At 57.0% G+C, this 16465-nt stretch overlaps 10 protein-coding genes across 10 annotated transcripts; 5 read left to right on the top strand and 5 right to left on the bottom strand.

The window, feature by feature from the left end:
• The first annotated feature begins 1029 nt into the window (after positions 1–1029).
• BDY17DRAFT_72040 (beta-lactamase-like protein) lies at positions 1030–2840 on the top strand. The gene is made up of 9 exons (XM_033738649.1): positions 1030–1277; positions 1332–1374; positions 1432–1519; positions 1579–1647; positions 1703–1736; positions 1785–1992; positions 2057–2337; positions 2393–2419; positions 2472–2840. Exons 1-9 carry the CDS (start codon positions 1215–1217, stop codon positions 2553–2555), a joined length of 897 nt encoding a protein of 298 aa, XP_033592734.1. The 5' UTR covers positions 1030–1214; the 3' UTR covers positions 2556–2840.
• BDY17DRAFT_290986 (P-loop containing nucleoside triphosphate hydrolase protein) lies at positions 2819–5274 on the top strand. Its single transcript, XM_033732595.1, has 2 exons — positions 2819–3072; positions 3129–5274. Exons 1-2 carry the CDS (start codon positions 3004–3006, stop codon positions 5010–5012), a joined length of 1953 nt encoding a protein of 650 aa, XP_033592735.1. The 5' UTR covers positions 2819–3003; the 3' UTR covers positions 5013–5274.
• Positions 5275–5320: 46 nt separating this feature from the next.
• Positions 5321–6499, top strand: BDY17DRAFT_245200 (uncharacterized protein; the record flags this gene model as incomplete). Its single annotated transcript, XM_033730610.1, has 1 exon — positions 5321–6499. One exon carries the CDS (start codon positions 5321–5323, stop codon positions 6497–6499), a length of 1179 nt encoding a protein of 392 aa, XP_033592736.1.
• A 170-nt stretch (positions 6500–6669) lies between these two features.
• On the bottom strand, positions 6670–8446 carry BDY17DRAFT_245882 (4-coumarate-CoA ligase; the record flags this gene model as incomplete). Its single annotated transcript, XM_033730671.1, has 2 exons — positions 6670–7023; positions 7082–8446. The coding sequence occupies 2 exons, from the start codon at positions 8444–8446 to the stop codon at positions 6670–6672; spliced, it is 1719 nt and encodes a 572-aa protein (XP_033592737.1).
• A 567-nt stretch (positions 8447–9013) lies between these two features.
• On the bottom strand, positions 9014–9556 carry BDY17DRAFT_315097 (thioredoxin-like protein; the record flags this gene model as incomplete). Its single annotated transcript, XM_033735880.1, has 3 exons — positions 9014–9323; positions 9378–9460; positions 9518–9556. 3 exons carry the CDS (start codon positions 9554–9556, stop codon positions 9014–9016), a joined length of 432 nt encoding a protein of 143 aa, XP_033592738.1.
• A 206-nt stretch (positions 9557–9762) lies between these two features.
• Positions 9763–11224, top strand: BDY17DRAFT_351145 (uncharacterized protein; the record flags this gene model as incomplete). Its single annotated transcript, XM_033738202.1, has 2 exons — positions 9763–10550; positions 10620–11224. The coding sequence occupies exons 1-2, from the start codon at positions 10013–10015 to the stop codon at positions 11222–11224; spliced, it is 1143 nt and encodes a 380-aa protein (XP_033592739.1). The 5' UTR covers positions 9763–10012.
• On the bottom strand, positions 11113–11743 carry BDY17DRAFT_290996 (uncharacterized protein). The gene has a single exon (XM_033732596.1). It carries the CDS (start codon positions 11508–11510, stop codon positions 11325–11327), a length of 186 nt encoding a protein of 61 aa, XP_033592740.1. The 5' UTR covers positions 11511–11743; the 3' UTR covers positions 11113–11324.
• Positions 11744–12052: 309 nt separating this feature from the next.
• Positions 12053–12926, top strand: BDY17DRAFT_320988 (Triosephosphate isomerase; the record flags this gene model as incomplete). Its single annotated transcript, XM_033736540.1, has 2 exons — positions 12053–12150; positions 12221–12926. The coding sequence occupies 2 exons, from the start codon at positions 12053–12055 to the stop codon at positions 12924–12926; spliced, it is 804 nt and encodes a 267-aa protein (XP_033592741.1).
• Positions 12927–13047: 121 nt separating this feature from the next.
• On the bottom strand, positions 13048–13767 carry BDY17DRAFT_307717 (uncharacterized protein; the record flags this gene model as incomplete). Its single annotated transcript, XM_033735135.1, has 1 exon — positions 13048–13767. One exon carries the CDS (start codon positions 13765–13767, stop codon positions 13048–13050), a length of 720 nt encoding a protein of 239 aa, XP_033592742.1.
• Positions 13768–14305: 538 nt separating this feature from the next.
• On the bottom strand, positions 14306–16202 carry BDY17DRAFT_320990 (P-loop containing nucleoside triphosphate hydrolase protein; the record flags this gene model as incomplete). Its single annotated transcript, XM_033736541.1, has 2 exons — positions 14306–15972; positions 16025–16202. The coding sequence occupies 2 exons, from the start codon at positions 16200–16202 to the stop codon at positions 14306–14308; spliced, it is 1845 nt and encodes a 614-aa protein (XP_033592743.1).
• Between the last annotated feature and the right edge of the window lie 263 nt (positions 16203–16465).

Consider the following 16465-nt stretch of genomic DNA (forward strand, 5'->3'; position numbering starts at 1 on the left):
GGACGATTTTCCGTCGGCAACGCGGCATTTTGGAGCTTGAAAGGTGTCTGCTTGCACTGTTGGCAACGAGAAAGAAGCGGAACGTACGAGTGTTGTAGTCCACAATATGCCTTGCGTACATCGCATCTCTTCACACTCAGGCCGGGCCGGTATCGATGCGCAAACGACAATGCGACACAAAGGGTGTTTGAAAAGGTCTGAAGTGGCTGTCACGGGAACGGGCACGGCTGTTGGGTGGATGCTCCTCGTCGTGGTTCGAAGGGCGTTGCAGAGAGCCTGGTCGGATTGTTATCCGCCATTGTGCAAGCGAATGGCCATGGTCTTGGATTACAGTCAAGCAGTAATGTGCCTGCTGTAATATGGAGTGCAGTTGTTCCAACAAAGTATGTCTCGGTCATGGTCGGGCGGGTGTAGTAAGGCGCGCGCGACGCCTCGGTCGCTGGCTGCGAGGGCTCGTGCCACGGAGTGCCAACACCACGTCACTCTTTCAAAAAATGGGATCAAGGTAGGTATTCCATGTGTACATCGTGTGTGGTTGGCACGAGTGGTGGCGTGGTCGCTGTTGGAATCATTTGCGCCCGCGCGCACGACAAGTGGTCGCAGCCGTCAAGCGCGCCTCGCTACACTCATTACAAACACCGCCAAACACGAAGAAAGTTCCTGCAATGGTTGAGGGAGTAGAATGGCACCATGCTGGAGCGTCTCGGCCAACGAGGCCGTCGTCTCCACTTCCTTGTTGTTTTGCGCCGAGCGCCGTAAACGTGTGTCGCGAAAGTGTAGTCCTTCCAAAGAGGCGAATCGTACACTGATTGGCAGCATATGCGACAGCTCGGCTCAAACGCATTAGCTATCGAGGTGGTTGGAAGTGTGGTGTGGGTGACGTGACGGGACTAGATGACATTCATCAAGGTGATCAGTCGCTCGGGCTTCAGTGACTCGCCGAGCGTCTTCTAGTCGCACCCAGGCGAGTGACCGCGCGCTGCCCAGCATCCACCTCTTTGCGGCGCTCTTGCTCGTCAGCGTACGCTGTTGGACTCGTTGATCGTTGGGCATGATGCGTGTCTCGAGGCATTCTCACCACTTCCACATCACTAGCGAGCCTGAGGCATGAAACTCATGACACCCTTTTTCCCAACTCTGTGACGTAGCTCCTTCATCGACACAACTGAACACCTTCATCCTCTCCGTCACAAAGCCCGACGAACTCCATCTTCATGAGCCTTTTCTCCACACTGAAAACAATTCGGACACGGCCTTTCACCTCCTTCATCGTTGCAGTAGGCATCGCTCTTCTTTCCTCCTACTTCATCGCTGATTCACCCTTCTCCAAGCCCGTCCGCTCGCACAAGATGCATATCCAATCAATCCCCATGTGTAAGTTAGAGACGAAACCCCAGGCCTTCATACCACATCACTCATCTGTCCGTGCAGGGGAGGGCTCTGGCAACAACTATGCCTATCTCGTCACCGATGACAAGACGAAAGACGCGGTCATCATCGACCCCGCCAACCCACCAGAGTATGCCACCATCGCAGCATCCCATCGCTCCACCTTGCAGCAAGCTGACCTCGTCGCAGGGTGTTGCCGTCGCTGAAGAAGGCGACCGAGCAGGGCATCAAGATCACGAACATCATCAACACTCACCAGTACGCCGCGTGTTCCGCTGAGCTCTTTGCAATACACTTGCTGACACTCAGCCAGCCATCACGATCACGCTGGAGGCAATGCTGAAATTGTACGATGATCTTCTGGTCTTCGTGTGCTCATGAACTTACACTTACAGCTCAAATCCTATTCGGTTCCGATCATCGGCGGGAAGAACTGCGACAAAGTCTCGCACACCCCCAAGCACGGCGAAACATTTACCATTGGTGAGGGCATCAAAGTCAAGGCGCTCCACACCCCGTGCCACACGCAAGACAGCATCTGCTATCTCTTCGAAGATGGCAACGACCGAGTCGTCTTTACGGGCGACACCCTGTTCATTGGCGGCAAGTAACCACGTCCTCTTCCAAATGGACGCCATAGCTAACTCGGGCTGTCTGTCTTCAACAGGCTGCGGTCGCTTCTTTGAAGGCACGTCGGAGGAGATGGACACGGCCTTGAACAAGACGCTTGGAAGTCTGCCGGATGACACCAAGGTCTATGTCAGTAGCATCATGCTCGGCCAACAAGACGTATCGCAATCTGACCACACGCAGCCGGGCCATGAGTACACCAAGGGAAATGTTAAGTTTGCCGTCACAGTCTCGCAAAGCGAAGCCATCAAGAAGCTTGAATCGCTCGTGAACTCCAACAAACAAACCCAAGGCAAATCGACCATTGGCGATGAGAAGGTGCGTCATACTTTTGGCCATGGATGTTGGGGATGATTGCTAACTACCTGCACAGAAACACAACGTTTTCATGTTGCTTGATGTGCGTCTCGACCAACCCCATCGCTGCGTGACACAACTAATACGCCGTGCAGGATCCCACCGTGCAGAAGTACACCGGCAAGACGAACCGCGTGGATGTGATGACCGCTTTGCGAGAAGCGAAGAACTCCATGTAGACATTGTCACCTCCAAACCGCCAGAGGTAGATCAAGCAGCATGCGCATGTGCATTCATCGTCAAAAATGACCTGAAATCGTGACTATCAATATCTACACGGCCATCGTAATTGCCCGCCTGCCATCTATGTCGCCATGCCGACATTGCATCCTGTCAAGGGAATCCTCGTCGTCTCGCTCTCGTTGTCATGCTGATGATTCGATGGCTCATTGATTGTGCATCGTGGCGATGCGCGCGGTGACTGCTTTCGGCGCGACTGAGTGGCAGTGACATGCCTTCACATGGTGACTGGTCAATGACTCCACTCCCCGCTTCGACGCCACCTGCCCCTCTCTCACATGCTCTTCATCTCCTACCTTTCGTCGACATCCCCAACTTGCCAGACAGTAGCCTACAAAATGATCACACGAATACGAAACTAACCCTCCATTCACGATAACAACCACAATGTCCACCCGAGCCGAAAGATTCAAGGAGGGGCCTCAGACGGCCCAGGAGCGACGCGCCGGCGAGTCTGTATGCAGAACGATGCGCTCAACGGACTGCACGCAACTTTCTAATCTCTGATGTAGGCGCTGAGCGACTTTGCCGACTACGTCCAGCAGCAGCAGGCCCTGCGCAAGCCAGCAGTCGCCGGCAGTCAAGCTGCCACTGCTGCATCTACCAACGGAGCGTCCAAGAATGCCCACGCCGAGCTTGACATCCTTGATTCCCTCGACCTCGCAGATGCGAAGCCAAGAGTCCGGTTAAAGGAGCTGTTGCTTGACGACGGCGAAACTCGAGATGATGCCACTCGACAGCTGCGCGGGATCATCGAGGACCGATTGAACGAAGGGCACGGCGAGTGCCTGTTCGACGTCGGGCTCGAAGACAATGGCGACCGTCAGCTGTTGACGGAACAAGAGTGGGATGCCGCTCTCGCGCGGCTGAAGCGAATCATGAATGCGCTGGCGGCGGACTGGAAGATACTCATGACCAAGAACGTGCCCAACAGCCCGGTCGACGTGGGCAATGAGAACATGAAACAGAAGGGATGCATAGGGAAGTTTATGATACGGCGGCGTCCCAAGGATGTGGATGATACCATCGAGACTCGAATAGCCGTGGTGGGCAACGTGGATGCCGGTAAGAGCACTCTGCTCGGAGTCTTGGTCAAGGGAACGCTGGACGATGGCCGTGGTAAGACACGAGTCAACTTGTTCCGGCACAAGCACGAGATCGAATCCGGTCGGACCAGCTCCGTTGGAATGGAGATTCTCGGCTTCGACACCAAGGGAGAAGTGGTTGTCTCCGCCGTTCCCGGGCGAAAGCTAAGCTGGGAGGAGATTGGCAAGCGCAGCGCCAAAGTCATCTCCTTCACCGACTTGGCTGGGCACGAACGGTACCTACGCACCACGGTATTTGGACTGCTCTCAAGCGAGCCGAACTACTGCCTCTTGATGGTAGCAGCGAACAACGGCCTCATCGGGATGAGCAAAGAGCATCTTGGCATTGCGCTCGCCCTCAACGTCCCCGTCATGGTTGTCATCACCAAGATCGACATCTGTCCTCCTCAGATCTTACAACAGACCATCACGCAACTGACGAAAATCCTCAAGTCTCCTGGGGCCCGGAAAATCCCAATCTTCATCAAGAACCGCGAAGACTGCATCAACACTGCGACGCAGTTCGTCAGCCAGCGCATCTGCCCCATCTTCCAGGTCTCCAACGTTACCGGAGAGTCGTTGGATTTGGTCCGGGAGTTTCTCAATATTCTCCCGCATCACGGCAAGTACGACGTGGACGCGGCCTTTGAGTTTCACATCAACGACACCTTTTCGGTGCCCTTTGTTGGCACGGTCGTGTCGGGCGTGGTCAAGTCTGGCGTTGTGCACGCCGGCGATACGGTGCTGGTCGGCCCGGACGGACTCGGGCAGTTTGCCACGACGACCATTCGAAGCATCGAGCGCAAGCGTATATCAGTGCCGGTTTGCTCGGCGGGGCAGAGCGCGTCCTTCGCGTTGCGCCGAGTACGGCGGAAAGACGTGCGCAAAGGCATGGTGGTCCTGTTGGCCAAGTCTGACGCGAACCCCAACGCGCCGGTGGCACAGCCCAAGGTCTACAAGGAGTTCATTGCAGAGGTGCTCATCCTCTCGCACGCGACGACCATTCGGACGAAATACCAGGCGATGCTGCACGTCGGGCCGGTCAGCCAGACGTGTGCGATCATCGACATCGACCGGCCGTACATTCGGACTGGCGACCGGGCGACCGTGGCTTTCCGCTTTGTGCAGCGCCCCGAGTTTTTGTGTGTCGGCGATCGAATATTGTTTCGCGAGGGCCGGACGAAGGGGCTGGGGATTGTTAAGCAAGTGGGATACGACTCTACCAAACCGCTTAATCCCGACGCCCCCAAGGACGAGACGGAGAGTGGTGTGGTGAAGACGTCTACCAAAGCCGTCACTTCTCAAGCATGAGTGTGGGAGACGAGGAGAGCCTCCATGAACGACTTGATGTCGTTTCGAATGTGTAGCAGAGATATCTCCGCCTGTACTATCTCGATGTCTGTAAGGTGCAGTAACATCCGTTTCAAACAATGTTTTTTGGATTGGAATTAAGGGCGTTCCGTATGTTTGCTGTGTATACAGTCCCTGATCTCCTGATGTCCTGATGACATGAAGCCTCCAGACGTCACGCTCAGTCAGCATGAAGCCCAACCTTCATCATACTCCATCTCGCTCTGGAGCATCCAACAACCTTCCGTCCACGACCTTGCTCTTGGATCATGAGTATTCCTCGAAGTATAAGGCAGACGTCGACAATCTGCGCCCGATGTCTGCGCCAATACGGTATCCGATCCTATTCGACTAGCGCTGGCCGCAATCCACCTCCACCTCCACCTCCTCCATCTGGAGCCGCGCGACTCAGCAATCGCCGCCTCCTGTCCATCCACGGCCAGGATGCGGCCAAGTTCCTCCAAGGCCTCATCACCGCCAATGTACGGCCAGAGTCCCGAACCGGCTTCTATACTGCCTTCCTGAACGCACAGGGAAAGGTGCTCAACGATGCTTTTGTGTACCCTACCCTTGGCTCGAAATGGCACGACGCGAACACTGCTTCCGACGAGCTGGGCTACTTGCTCGAGGTCGATGGCGAGCAGGCTGAAACACTGCTGAAACACCTGAAAAGACATAAATTGCGCTCTAAATTGAAGCTCCGTTTACTTGAGGAGGGAGAGCTGAGTGTATGGAGCGTGTGGAAAGAGGATGAGCGATGGACTGCGCACACCAAGGCCGAGGACGGCAGTGGAGCCATTGGCATGACGGATTCCCGGGCCCCAGGGATGGGACAACGGATACTCTTGCCGTCACAGAACTCCAAAGACGACTTACAAGAATTCCTAGATGGCGTGCCGGAGGCTCCGATGACCGCGTACACCCTCCGAAGATATCTCAAAGGCGTCGCCGAGGGACAGGTGGAAATCCCACGTGAGGAGTCATTGCCGATGAATTGTAATATCGACATTATGGGTGGCATCGACTTCAAGAAAGGCTGCTATGTCGGCCAGGAGCTCACGATCCGCACGCACCATACCGGAGTGGTCCGTCGCAGAATCCTGCCCGTCGTGCTGCATGACCATGCACAAGCACCTCCGGAGAGAGTGGAATACGTTCCAGATGCTTTCGACGAGGTGCTGGAGAAAGACGCAGACATCAGGCGAGATGACAAACGAAAGAGGCCAACGGGCAAGTTCCTCGCCGGCATTGGGAATGTCGGGCTCGCAATGTGCAGGCTAGAGCAGATGAGTGATCTCAAAGTGTCTGGTGAGGCAAGCTCGTTTGACGGCGGCGATCGATTCATCGTACAGAGCTCCGATGGACGCGAGCTGGGAATCAAGGCGGTGGTGCCGGATTGGCTGAGAGGTAAGATCCGCGAACCCAAGATACAGAAGCGAGTGGGCTAGGGTGTGGCATCTCAAGGAGACACAAGTTGCTGCTTGGAATCTGTCTGCACTACGAACCCGCCTATCTGCCGTCATGATACTGGACAGTGCCCAGCGGTGCATGGGTGTCGAGGGCAGGCTACCGCGACTCGACGGGCCGGATATGCGCAGCGGCGAGATGAGAGACACTGTCATAGCTTCGACTGCCTCGCCGACGCTTGGCTCAGCACCTCGCTCTTCGCTCTCTCCCTCAATTCTCGCCGCAAGAATTTGCCTATAGCATTCTTGGGGAGCTCATTGATGAACGCCACGCCACCCCGCAACTGTTTGTACGGAGCCAGTCGATCTGCCACATACTTCTGCACCTCGCCCTCACTCAACTGCTCCCCTGCAGCTCGCACAACATATGCCCGAGGCCAGTCTGTTCCAGGATCGTTGGGCGCCGGCACACCCACCACTGCCGCTTCCCGGATATGCGGATGCGTGAAGAGCAGATTCTCGATCTCCGCGGGAGCTACCTGCAGCCCTTTATACTTGAGGAGTTCCTGCGCGAACCGACTTGGTCAACGTCCTGCGACAGCCTACTGAGGGAAGGAAGCTTACCTTTTTACGATCGACAATATAAAATCTATCGTTCTTCTTGACTGCAATGTCGCCCGTGCAGAGCCACTCTCCATGAAAGGTGTCTTTGGTCGCCTGGGGATTGTTGTAATACCCGTTCGACACCAACGGGCTCCGGACCAGCATTTCGCCCTCCTGCTTGTCAGGGTCGACGTCTTTATAGTCGTCATCTACCATTCGAAGCTCCACGCTGGGCAGTATATCGCCTAAGCAGCCCGTATCGTCGCCCTCCTGGTCTCGGCGGGCGGCTGTGACTGCGCCGGTCGTCTCGCTCATTCCCCACGTTTGACCAATCATTTTCTGATCCCCCGTCCCGACAATGCTATTGACGGTCTTCATGAGATCGCCGTCCATGGGCGCAGCACCAGTCGAGGCGCCCTCGAGAGACTTCAAGAGCGGCCACATTTCAGGTGACTTGCTAATCCGGAGCCAGATACTGGGCACGGTATACCACACTGTGATACGATGCTGCTTCAGATACTTGAGCAAGTCATCCCACACGTACCGACGCATCCAGATGACGATAACCGCGCTGTAGAAGGGGGAGATCAAGTAGCCAAACAATCCGGCGATGTGTGAAACAGGAAGATGAGCCAAGGTCGAGTGCTGCTTGGGAACATATGTCCCCTTCTCCGTCTCCTGCGCGACGTACGCGCGACCCGAAAGAGCCATAAGATACGTTTCCGCCACCAGATTGAGATGAGACAGCATGACTCCCTTGGGGAGGCCGGTTGTCCCTGAGCTCCACAGGATGACGATGAGGGATTCCTTCAACGCTTGCGGGTCGGTAATTCGCTGCCATTTCAGCTTGTTCTGTCCGATGGCGTTGACCGTACTGTCCAGACTTCGCAGGCTCCACGTTCCCGCCGTCGAGTCGAGGAGTAGGACGTTTCGCAAGGGCAAGTGCTTAGCCTTGGCCACTTGGGCCGCGAGATCCTTGTGCTCTTCCCCACATACAATCAGTCTGCTCTGGCCAATCTCAACCTGTCTGCTCAGCTCGGCGACGGTGGAAGACGGGCTGGCAGCGGAGTAGACTGCGCCTGCAGCAATGACTCCGTACAGCAGCGCAGGCACGAGGATTTGTCCGTACGTGATGACCGTGACCACGTCTTTCTTCGGCCCCACCGAGCTGAGGGCGTAGTTGGACTGCAGGCCGTGCGCTATCCGTTCAGTCAAGTCTCGCAGTTGCGCCTTGGTCACGGTGTTGTCGGCGCTGGCAGCATCGACGTGAAGTACCGAATCCTCCTCAGCGGCGCTGTGCTCGGAGTCAAACAGTAGCGTTAATAGGTCTACAGATGGAATGTCTGCTTTGGCTTGAGTGGGATGCGTGTATATTCGAGGTTGCATCTTGAGTGAAGTTGGCCAAGGCGAGGCTGACGATGCAATAAGTGGGAGATGAAGTGCTTCGGTAATAGAAGTGTAAGAACAACGATTGAATGATTTCTCCCGCTCAATGGGTTCCAAGAGCCTTGTATCCAGACTCGCAAGGTAAGGTCACCCGTCTGATACTACCTCGACCCCAACTTCCAGCCGTGGGGTGCTGAGGGGCAGCCGAGGCTTCAGGCTGTGGACGAGGCAGGCATTGCAGCAACATTGCATTCCCTTTGCCTCTCTCCTTCTCGATTTGAACAATTTCGACGATGGACGTTTACGCCAAGCGGATTGGATCCCACTCAACGCTGTAATGAACGACAATCCTCGTGGTTCATCCCTCCGACCACTTTCGGCCTCGTATCATCCCACAGCTGCGTTAGCAAGTACTAGACTAGTGACAGACAGGCATGTACTCGACAAACTCATCCAGCCAGGCTGAGTGATTCCATCGTATGAACGCCGCTCTATGCTTTGCAATGATATGATACATTCGGAACCGTCGCAAGCCCACAGGACGCCAGCATCCACAAGCTGCATGCCCTATATTTTGAACCTCTCTCCAGTCCGATGGAAAGGATCCCACACGCCTCGGACGCTCTCGTTGATGCTGGTGACCATATTCCTGCCGGCGCGATGGCTCTTCTTCATCTTCTCCCCGCTGTCTGTCTTCAACAATTGCACTTTGTTAATAATCTCCGCTGGGGTCATGTTGCGCACGCAGATCGCCTTCTCGCGTCCGTTCACATAAACGCCCTTGATCACGGGGTGTTGGCGCGGTTTCGGGGAGACGGTGACTTCGATGGATGGGTTGGAGGCGGCGAATCGAGCGAGGTGGGTGCGAAGGTATTCACTGCGGTGGTCTCGTCAGTCATTGCAGACGACGTGCAATTTGCATAGCACGAACTTCATGCCCCTGCTGCTGCCCGCCCAATCGCAGTAATGGAAATCGAGGCGCTTGCATTGAAGGACGAATGCGCCGATGCCATTCTGCGAGAAGTTAGCATCTGATGCGCTTGGAGGCGTAGAGGCACGTGATGCTCTCACCTGTCCCTTCGACACGGCCCGGATGGCTGCCAAGGGCATCTCTGTGTGACTACTCCGATGTCTTTCGTGGTGTTGCGCCGGTGTTATCGAGCCATGTCATGCGGGATGTGATGGTTCTGTCTGAACCTCGAGGGGAGTGATAGGTTTGGCGAATCCCAAGTTCATGATTTGCGACGGGTAGATCCGGCGCTAACGTTTTTGCTCCTTCCAGCTGGCCGCGTTCCTCCAAGCGGCAGCATCCATCAAACCTCCCTCCCACCATACCTCTTCGACACAGATTTCATCCGTGTTTGGCCGTTTTGTGAATGTTCTAACTCTCCCATTCAGATCACATTCTCCTTCGCAAGTGAAGGAAGTGGTGGACAAGTCTCTTCAACGCGCTTGGCCGCGTGATCGCGAGCCAGAGCACGCACACGCCAAATCCACAGCGCGCCTCCCCCTTGTCCATACTCTCTCGCGGCTCGGGGCCAGCAACAATCCTAGACAACACCCGGCATGACGGACAAACTCCCACCCAACCTCTTGGCCCTCTTCGCCCCTCGTCCCGCCCTCCGCTATCTTCCCCCCGCCGATCATGCCCCCGAATCACGCAAAACGCCGTACATTGATGGCGTAGCTTCATACGTTTCCTTGCTGAAGGAAAAGGCGCAAAAAGCCCAAGCGGCCGAGAATGGAGAAGCAGATAAATCCGATCCCGAATTTGAACGCCCTCCTACGGAATCTTGGCTCGAGGCGCGTGATCGCAAGACCATCGAGAAGCAGGCACAGCAGGCGTGGCTGGTTACGGACGGGGTCAAGGAGCTATATAAGCCGAGTGAGGACCAGAACATTCGCGGAGATGCCTTCAAGACGCTCTTCGTGGCCCGCTTGCCCTATGATGCTGAAGTGAAGGATCTGGAGCGAGAGTTTGGCCGCTTCGGGCCGATCGAGCGCGTGCGAATTGTGACGGACAACGGCCAGACCACCAAGAAACGCAAGGGAAAGAGCAAGGGGTATGCGTTTGTGGTGTTTGAAAAGGAGCGGGACATGAAAGGTCTGTCTTACCATGTGGATGGGGTGGCTTGTGGTGTTTCGAGCAAGGCTGACGTGACTTCCATTCTAGCTGCCTACAAGGAGACTGAGAGCCTCTACATCAGAAACCGTCGGGTCTTGGTGGATGTCGAACGCGGGCGTACAGTGTCCGGGTGGAAGCCGAGACGCTTCGGTGGCGGACTGGGAGGGCGTGGGTATACGAAAGCGGAGAAGGCACGGCCGGCCGGCTTTGGTCCGCCATCAGGTCCAGGCGGTTTCCGAGGCGGTTTCCGGGGTGGCTACGGTCGTGGTGGCTTCCAATCAGGTGGAGGCAGGGGAGGAGGTGATTTCCGCCCACGCAGAGGGGGCTATGATGGCTTCGACGGGCCACGAGGCGGAGGTGGCCCTAGAGGAGGCGGGTATCACGGCAGTGGCATGCCACCCAACGGAGCTCCCGCCGGGCCCCGTTCAGGTGGTGGTGGTGGATATGGAGGGCGGGGATACGAAGACCGCGGGGGAGGAGCGAGGAACGCCAACTACGAGCCTCTGCCGCCGAGAGGTGGGTATCGTGACCGTGACGGTGGTGGAGGAGGGGGAGGGGGAGGGGGAGATCGCGGTGGTGGCGGGTACAGTGGACAGAAGCGGCCTCACGACGGCAGTAACTACGACGACCGTGGGCCGAGGAGGCGGTACTGACGTGCGTGTTCAGGCTCGGTTGGAATGGTAAGGCATCCCCCAGTAATGTTGTGCGACGATTGGGTAGGTACCAGACTGACTCTATAGGACACGACTCCGCCTAATGACGACAGCGCGCAACAGAAGAAAAGCTAGAACGGTGAGTCGGACTACCTCCTCCATGGTAAGGTACGGCCGGCTTGCAAGATGGAGGCAAGAGAGGGCATCGATATGGGGTGAGCGCGGCACAGAGAGCGAGAGAAGGGAGGAATCCCCGGGAGGCTCCGTTCCTTATCCTGTTCACCATGTATTGCCTGCAATCCCAGCTTGCTCAAGGCGAGTATGTATTATAGGGCGCCTGAGGAGGATTGAGAACCGCTGGAAGACGCTTGAACGGCTTCGATATGAGTGGGTAAGGTAACCTAGCCACGAGGCTTCAATCCACCCTCTGTAACAACACTCCCCAATCTCGATCCTCCGTTCGTCCGGAGGATCTTTCGTCTTGAACCAAGTTCAGTCAAGCAATCGTTGAGAGAGAAGAGGGCGAAGAAGATGAGCTTTGCTCCATATCTCCTTCAAAACTTGACACATCGGTGATGAAGCTCCGAGAATTCCCGTGGCAGGAGTGGCTTGAGCTGTCCATTGATCCGTTCCTGCCCTACCCGTTCCTGCCCCACGCCGGCCGGAGCTGTCAGGGAAGGTGCTAGCTTGTTTGCACTTGCCCCTCCAAATTTCCAGGGACGCACGCCGAGTATTAAACGTCCACCAACTCACATCCGTCCTCCGTTGTCACTGCTTTACCGCGTCTCCCCCATCCTTCAACCCACTCATACCTCCATTCAAGCCAAGATGTATGCCCACACACTGCAACACAAGGCCGAGGCGCCTGCTCCCGCCACAGGCAAGAAGGGCGGTCGGCAGTTCTTCGTGGGCGGCAACTTCAAGATGTACCTCCTGCCCAACCTCCTTACCTGGCCGATAGACGAGCCGACTGACAAGAAGTGTGTGAATTTGCAGGAACGGAACCATCAGCCAGATCAAAGAGATTGTCGGTCACCTCAACGACGCCAAGTGCGACTCCGACGTGGAAGTCGTCATCTCCCCTCCCGCCATCTACCTCCTGCTCGCGCGAGAGCACCTGCGCAAGGGCATTGAAGTGGCGGCGCAGAACGTGTTCGACAAGCCCAACGGCGCCTTCACCGGCGAGATCAGCGTCAGTCAGTTGAAGGACTCCGGCATCACGTGGACCATTGTCGGCCACTCGGAGCGGAGGACGATCATCCAGGAAGCCAACCACTTCGTCGCCAACAAGGTCAAGGCGGCACTCGACGGCGGCCTCGGCGTCGTCCTCTGCTGCGGCGAGACATTGGAGCAGCGCGAGAGCAACAAGACCATGGACGTCGTGCTGGCGCAGCTCGGCGCGGTCGCGAAGGAGGTCAAGGACTGGAGCAAGATTGTCATTGCATACGAGCCGGTGTGGGCCATTGGCACGGGCAAGGTGGCCAGCAACGAGCAGGCGCAGGAAGTGCACCACGCCATCCGCGAGTGGCTGGGCAAGGATGTGAGCTCCGAGGCGGCCAATGCCACGCGAATCATCTACGGCGGCAGTGTCAGTGAGAAGAACTGCAAGGACTTGGCCAAGCAGGCCGACATTGACGGCTTCTTGGTTGGCGGCGCGAGTTTGAAGCCCGCCTTTGTCGACATCATCAACGCCAGGTCGTGAAGATGCGCAGGACACTTGTAGGGAAGGGGATGGGGTAGATGAGACTTTTCCACGCAATTAGTGCCTTGTTCATGCATTTTGCGGTTTCTACTATGCTTTCTCGCACGACTGACAGCACTCATCATGTCGTCAACCCTGCCCATAGCCCAAGCAAGCCCGCAGCCAACGCCCCGGCCGTCCTTACTACGTTGTAGGAGTTGTATGTCTTGAGCAAATCAATCACCTTCAACTGCACGTACTCTCGCTCGTCCATCGGCCCATCTCCAAACGGCTCAAACTCTTCCATGGGCGTGATGGCTCCATCTCCCCCCCTGCGCGGCACTCCCAGCAGACTTCCTCCCGCCAACCCAGGGCCTCTACCCCCTTCGATGCCTCGTTCCGGCGACGCAGCGATAACTCGTACTCCAATCCCCGAGGAGCGGCGGGGAGTAGTCGTCGCCGTCTCATCCACCTCTGACACCCACAGCAACTTCTGACTCGGCGTCTCCATGACCAGCAAAGCCCACGGAATTTGTGCAACCATTGCAACGCTCGAGGCAGCCCACAACTTCCACCGCCCGGCAGCGTGCTGCTCCTGATACCCCATGTATGCCAATGCCGCACAGATGACGGCCGCGAGGAGGTTTGCGGGCGCCGATGTGGCTTTGAGGGTGCGGTAGAGATGGGCAAACTGTTGTGCCGCCAGGCGGTGGGATTCGTGCGCCGCGGGGTAAAGGGTGGGGATGATGGTACTGATGGTGGCTAGCTGGCCGGCGGAGAGGAGGGATGCGGCAATGGCGATGCCCTTGAAGGCGGCGACGGTGGTGCCGGGTGGGCGTGGGAGGGATGCAGCGCTGGACATGGTGGATGTGGCTTGCTCTTTTCACTGCACGACCCTAATGCAATTCGACACGTAAGGACGGTGGCAGAGTCATTCGAATGTCGGCGTCTCCCTTGATCGCGTGTGCGGGGGACAGGACTGGACATTCAATGAGGGTCAATGGGGAGGCAGACGGATGAGACATGGTCTCGGGAGAGCGCAAGCGAAGCGGCGGTGACAGGTGTCGGCTGATGTGGAACCGCGGCTTGAACGAGAGAGCATCGTTCCGTACGTCTCCAGTGTCGATCTGCGACGTGTCTGCATCGTGTCGTGCATCATCGCGAGCAGGCTGGATGGAGAGGAGAGAGATGGACTAACGGGCGAAGAAGGATTCGGGGTGACACCTTTTGGTCATCGCTGCCTGCCCTGCGTAAGACGCGATCGAGGTCAATGCCTCAAGCTCGGGGGGGAAAAGTGGGGCGCGGCTCAGCCTTGTTCCTCTCGCCAGGGCATCCTTGCAATACTGGAATCGACCTACGTAAGGTAGGCACTGGTTGGTTGTGCAATCGATCCATCCCATCTACCACCGACTCAGACTCGAGCCAACCTCACTCGACATTGGCGAGCGCAGGGGATGTGGAAACCTCTCCTTATCATCAGCCACCTTGCGCTTGAACAACCCAATATCCTTCAACAGCGCATCCACATCCGCCTGCCACTCATCATGTCCAAAGCAATCTTCATCCTCGCACACCGACCGACTGTCATCGCCCATTCCACTATCCGAGCCATCGCCGCACACATCCCGAGCCTCTTCAGCCTCGTCGTCGTCGCCCACGAGTCCAAGATCGCTCGGGAGGACAATGGGGTTCTTCAGCTCTCCCACCGCGAGCGCCAAGTGCCTTCGCAGCGCCTCAATCTCCACTCGCAGCATGTCATTCTGTGGTCTCAGCTCTTCCACTTCCAGCGTGAGCGCGCGGATCTTGACCTCTGAGACCGCCCGGGACTCCTCCATGGCCCGTTGCATCTTCGACACCTGGCGCTGGTAGTCTTCCAGCTCGTCTCGCGCTCGGTCGGCTTCGTCCCGCTTGTGCGCCGCTGCGTTATTGACGGAGAGCTGAAGGGCTTTGATCGTCTCTGCCATTTCCATGATCTTCGCATCTCGCTCCGCCGCCGACACGGCATCTTGGTTGACGTGCGCTTTGGTGCGGATTCGTTTGGCTTGGTCTGCGTAACGCAGCGTGGACAGCGTCTCCTCGTAGTCCGTCGGGCTGATGCATGCCACCATGGCCGTCTTGGAATTGCCTCCGAGTGAGTCCTTGAGGAGCCAGGTGAGCACGGAGTCTCGGTAGGGCACGACCTCCACTCGACGCTTCGATTGGTTCTGCAAACCGTTCATGCGCAGGGTCTTCTGTCGTTTGGGGTCGGCCAGAGCTGCAATCACGCGGCCCAAGGTGGTAAGAGACTGATTGATGTTGCCCCCTTCCCTCAGCCGTCGGCCTGTGGCTTCTGTGCGATTCGCGCGTTCCGACCCTGCAAGATCCACCAGCCGCATCCGTGCCAGGCGCTCAATCGTGCTGTCGGTGGCGATGTCGTGCTGGATCTGCTTCAACGTCAGGGTGAACACGGCATGGCTTCGGGAGCTGGTGTCGTTCATTTTCGTGCTGGCGGTCGTCCGATTCAAATCGCCCATCTTCATGAGTCGTTCAATGTCCTCGTAGCACTTCACCGGTTCGTCGATCAGGTTCTGCACATACACCCCATCGCTCTTGCTCTCTCGAATCTTCAGGTAGGTCGGCGGCGTGGTCCGGGGGGTCAACAGGTCTTTGACGTGCTCGTTGTAGATTTCAAAGTAGGAGACGTGAACGTTGTACGTTATACTGCCATTTTGCTCCTCTTCAATCCTCTCAAACAGGCCCCGGCACGTCCGTGGGATCAAGCCTGGCTGGTCTGGCGTACCCATCATGGTATACGACTTGCCCGAGCCAGTCTGCCCGTAGGCGAAGATGCAGGTGTGGTAGCCGTCAAAGTTGTGGTCGAGAAACTCCTCGCCAAACGAGGCGTAGATGTCGTGTTGCTGGGCATAATGCACATCTTTCTCATCGTGCGACCAGAATGATTTGTCGAATGCGAAGCTCTTCTCCTCGAGCTGTTTGCGGCTGTACCTCGACTCTTCGGGGGGATGCAGGGTGGTCTGTTGGGTGTGCGGATTCATCTGCACCAGGCATGGTGACTGCTGGTCCAGCTCTTCGTCCGCGTTAGCACTGGTATAAGACGGAACGCGGTCGATCAGCCTCACCTCGGCGTACAAACTTCCTCACCCTCACCACCACCTTCACATTTCCACCCTCGGCATCTGGAGGGGTGAAAGGCCGGTCCATCGCTTCGATCACCGGCTGCCTGCTCCGCAAGCTTGGTGTACTCGCCGTGGTGTGATAAGTGTGCAAGTCGGGGGTTGTGAGGGAGCGATGCGCCATCTCAGTCGCCGGCCACCGCGCGCAAGTGCAGGTGTGGAAGGCGTTGCACAGGTTCTCGAGTTCGGTCTGGGAGCGTTGGCGGAGATGAAGGTACATCTAAAACATGCGCATATCCGTCGGCCTGATCATCGTCGGAGGGAATGACGAACGTTGCTGCTCTGTGCGCGGATCCACTTAAGTCGCGGTGGAAGGCACGCCGGTTGGTGATGGCGGCGGTGATTAAACCACCGGCGGACATTTGTTTGCAAACACTTCCGTGGCGC

Source organism: Neohortaea acidophila (genome assembly GCF_010093505.1).
Source record: "Neohortaea acidophila strain CBS 113389 unplaced genomic scaffold BDY17scaffold_2, whole genome shotgun sequence".
NCBI lineage: Eukaryota > Fungi > Ascomycota > Dothideomycetes > Mycosphaerellales > Teratosphaeriaceae > Neohortaea > Neohortaea acidophila.

Bases quoted from the DNA above. Each gene is read 5' to 3' on its own strand.
- BDY17DRAFT_72040 (XM_033738649.1), top strand. From the start codon at position 1,215: ATGAGCCTTTTCTCCACACTGAAAACAATTCGGACACGGCCTTTCACC. The intron at 1,278-1,331 runs GTAGGCATCGCT...CCCTTCTCCAAG, and splicing joins TCACCTCCTTCATCGTTGCA to CCCGTCCGCTCGCACAAGAT. The intron at 2,338-2,392 runs GTGCGTCATACT...CTACCTGCACAG, and splicing joins CGACCATTGGCGATGAGAAG to AAACACAACGTTTTCATGTT.
- BDY17DRAFT_290986 (XM_033732595.1), top strand. From the start codon at position 3,004: ATGTCCACCCGAGCCGAAAGATTCAAGGAGGGGCCTCAGACGGCCCAG. The intron at 3,073-3,128 runs GTATGCAGAACG...TCTCTGATGTAG, and splicing joins AGCGACGCGCCGGCGAGTCT to GCGCTGAGCGACTTTGCCGA.
- BDY17DRAFT_290996 (XM_033732596.1), bottom strand. From the start codon at position 11,510: ATGGTGAACAGGATAAGGAACGGAGCCTCCCGGGGATTCCTCCCTTCT.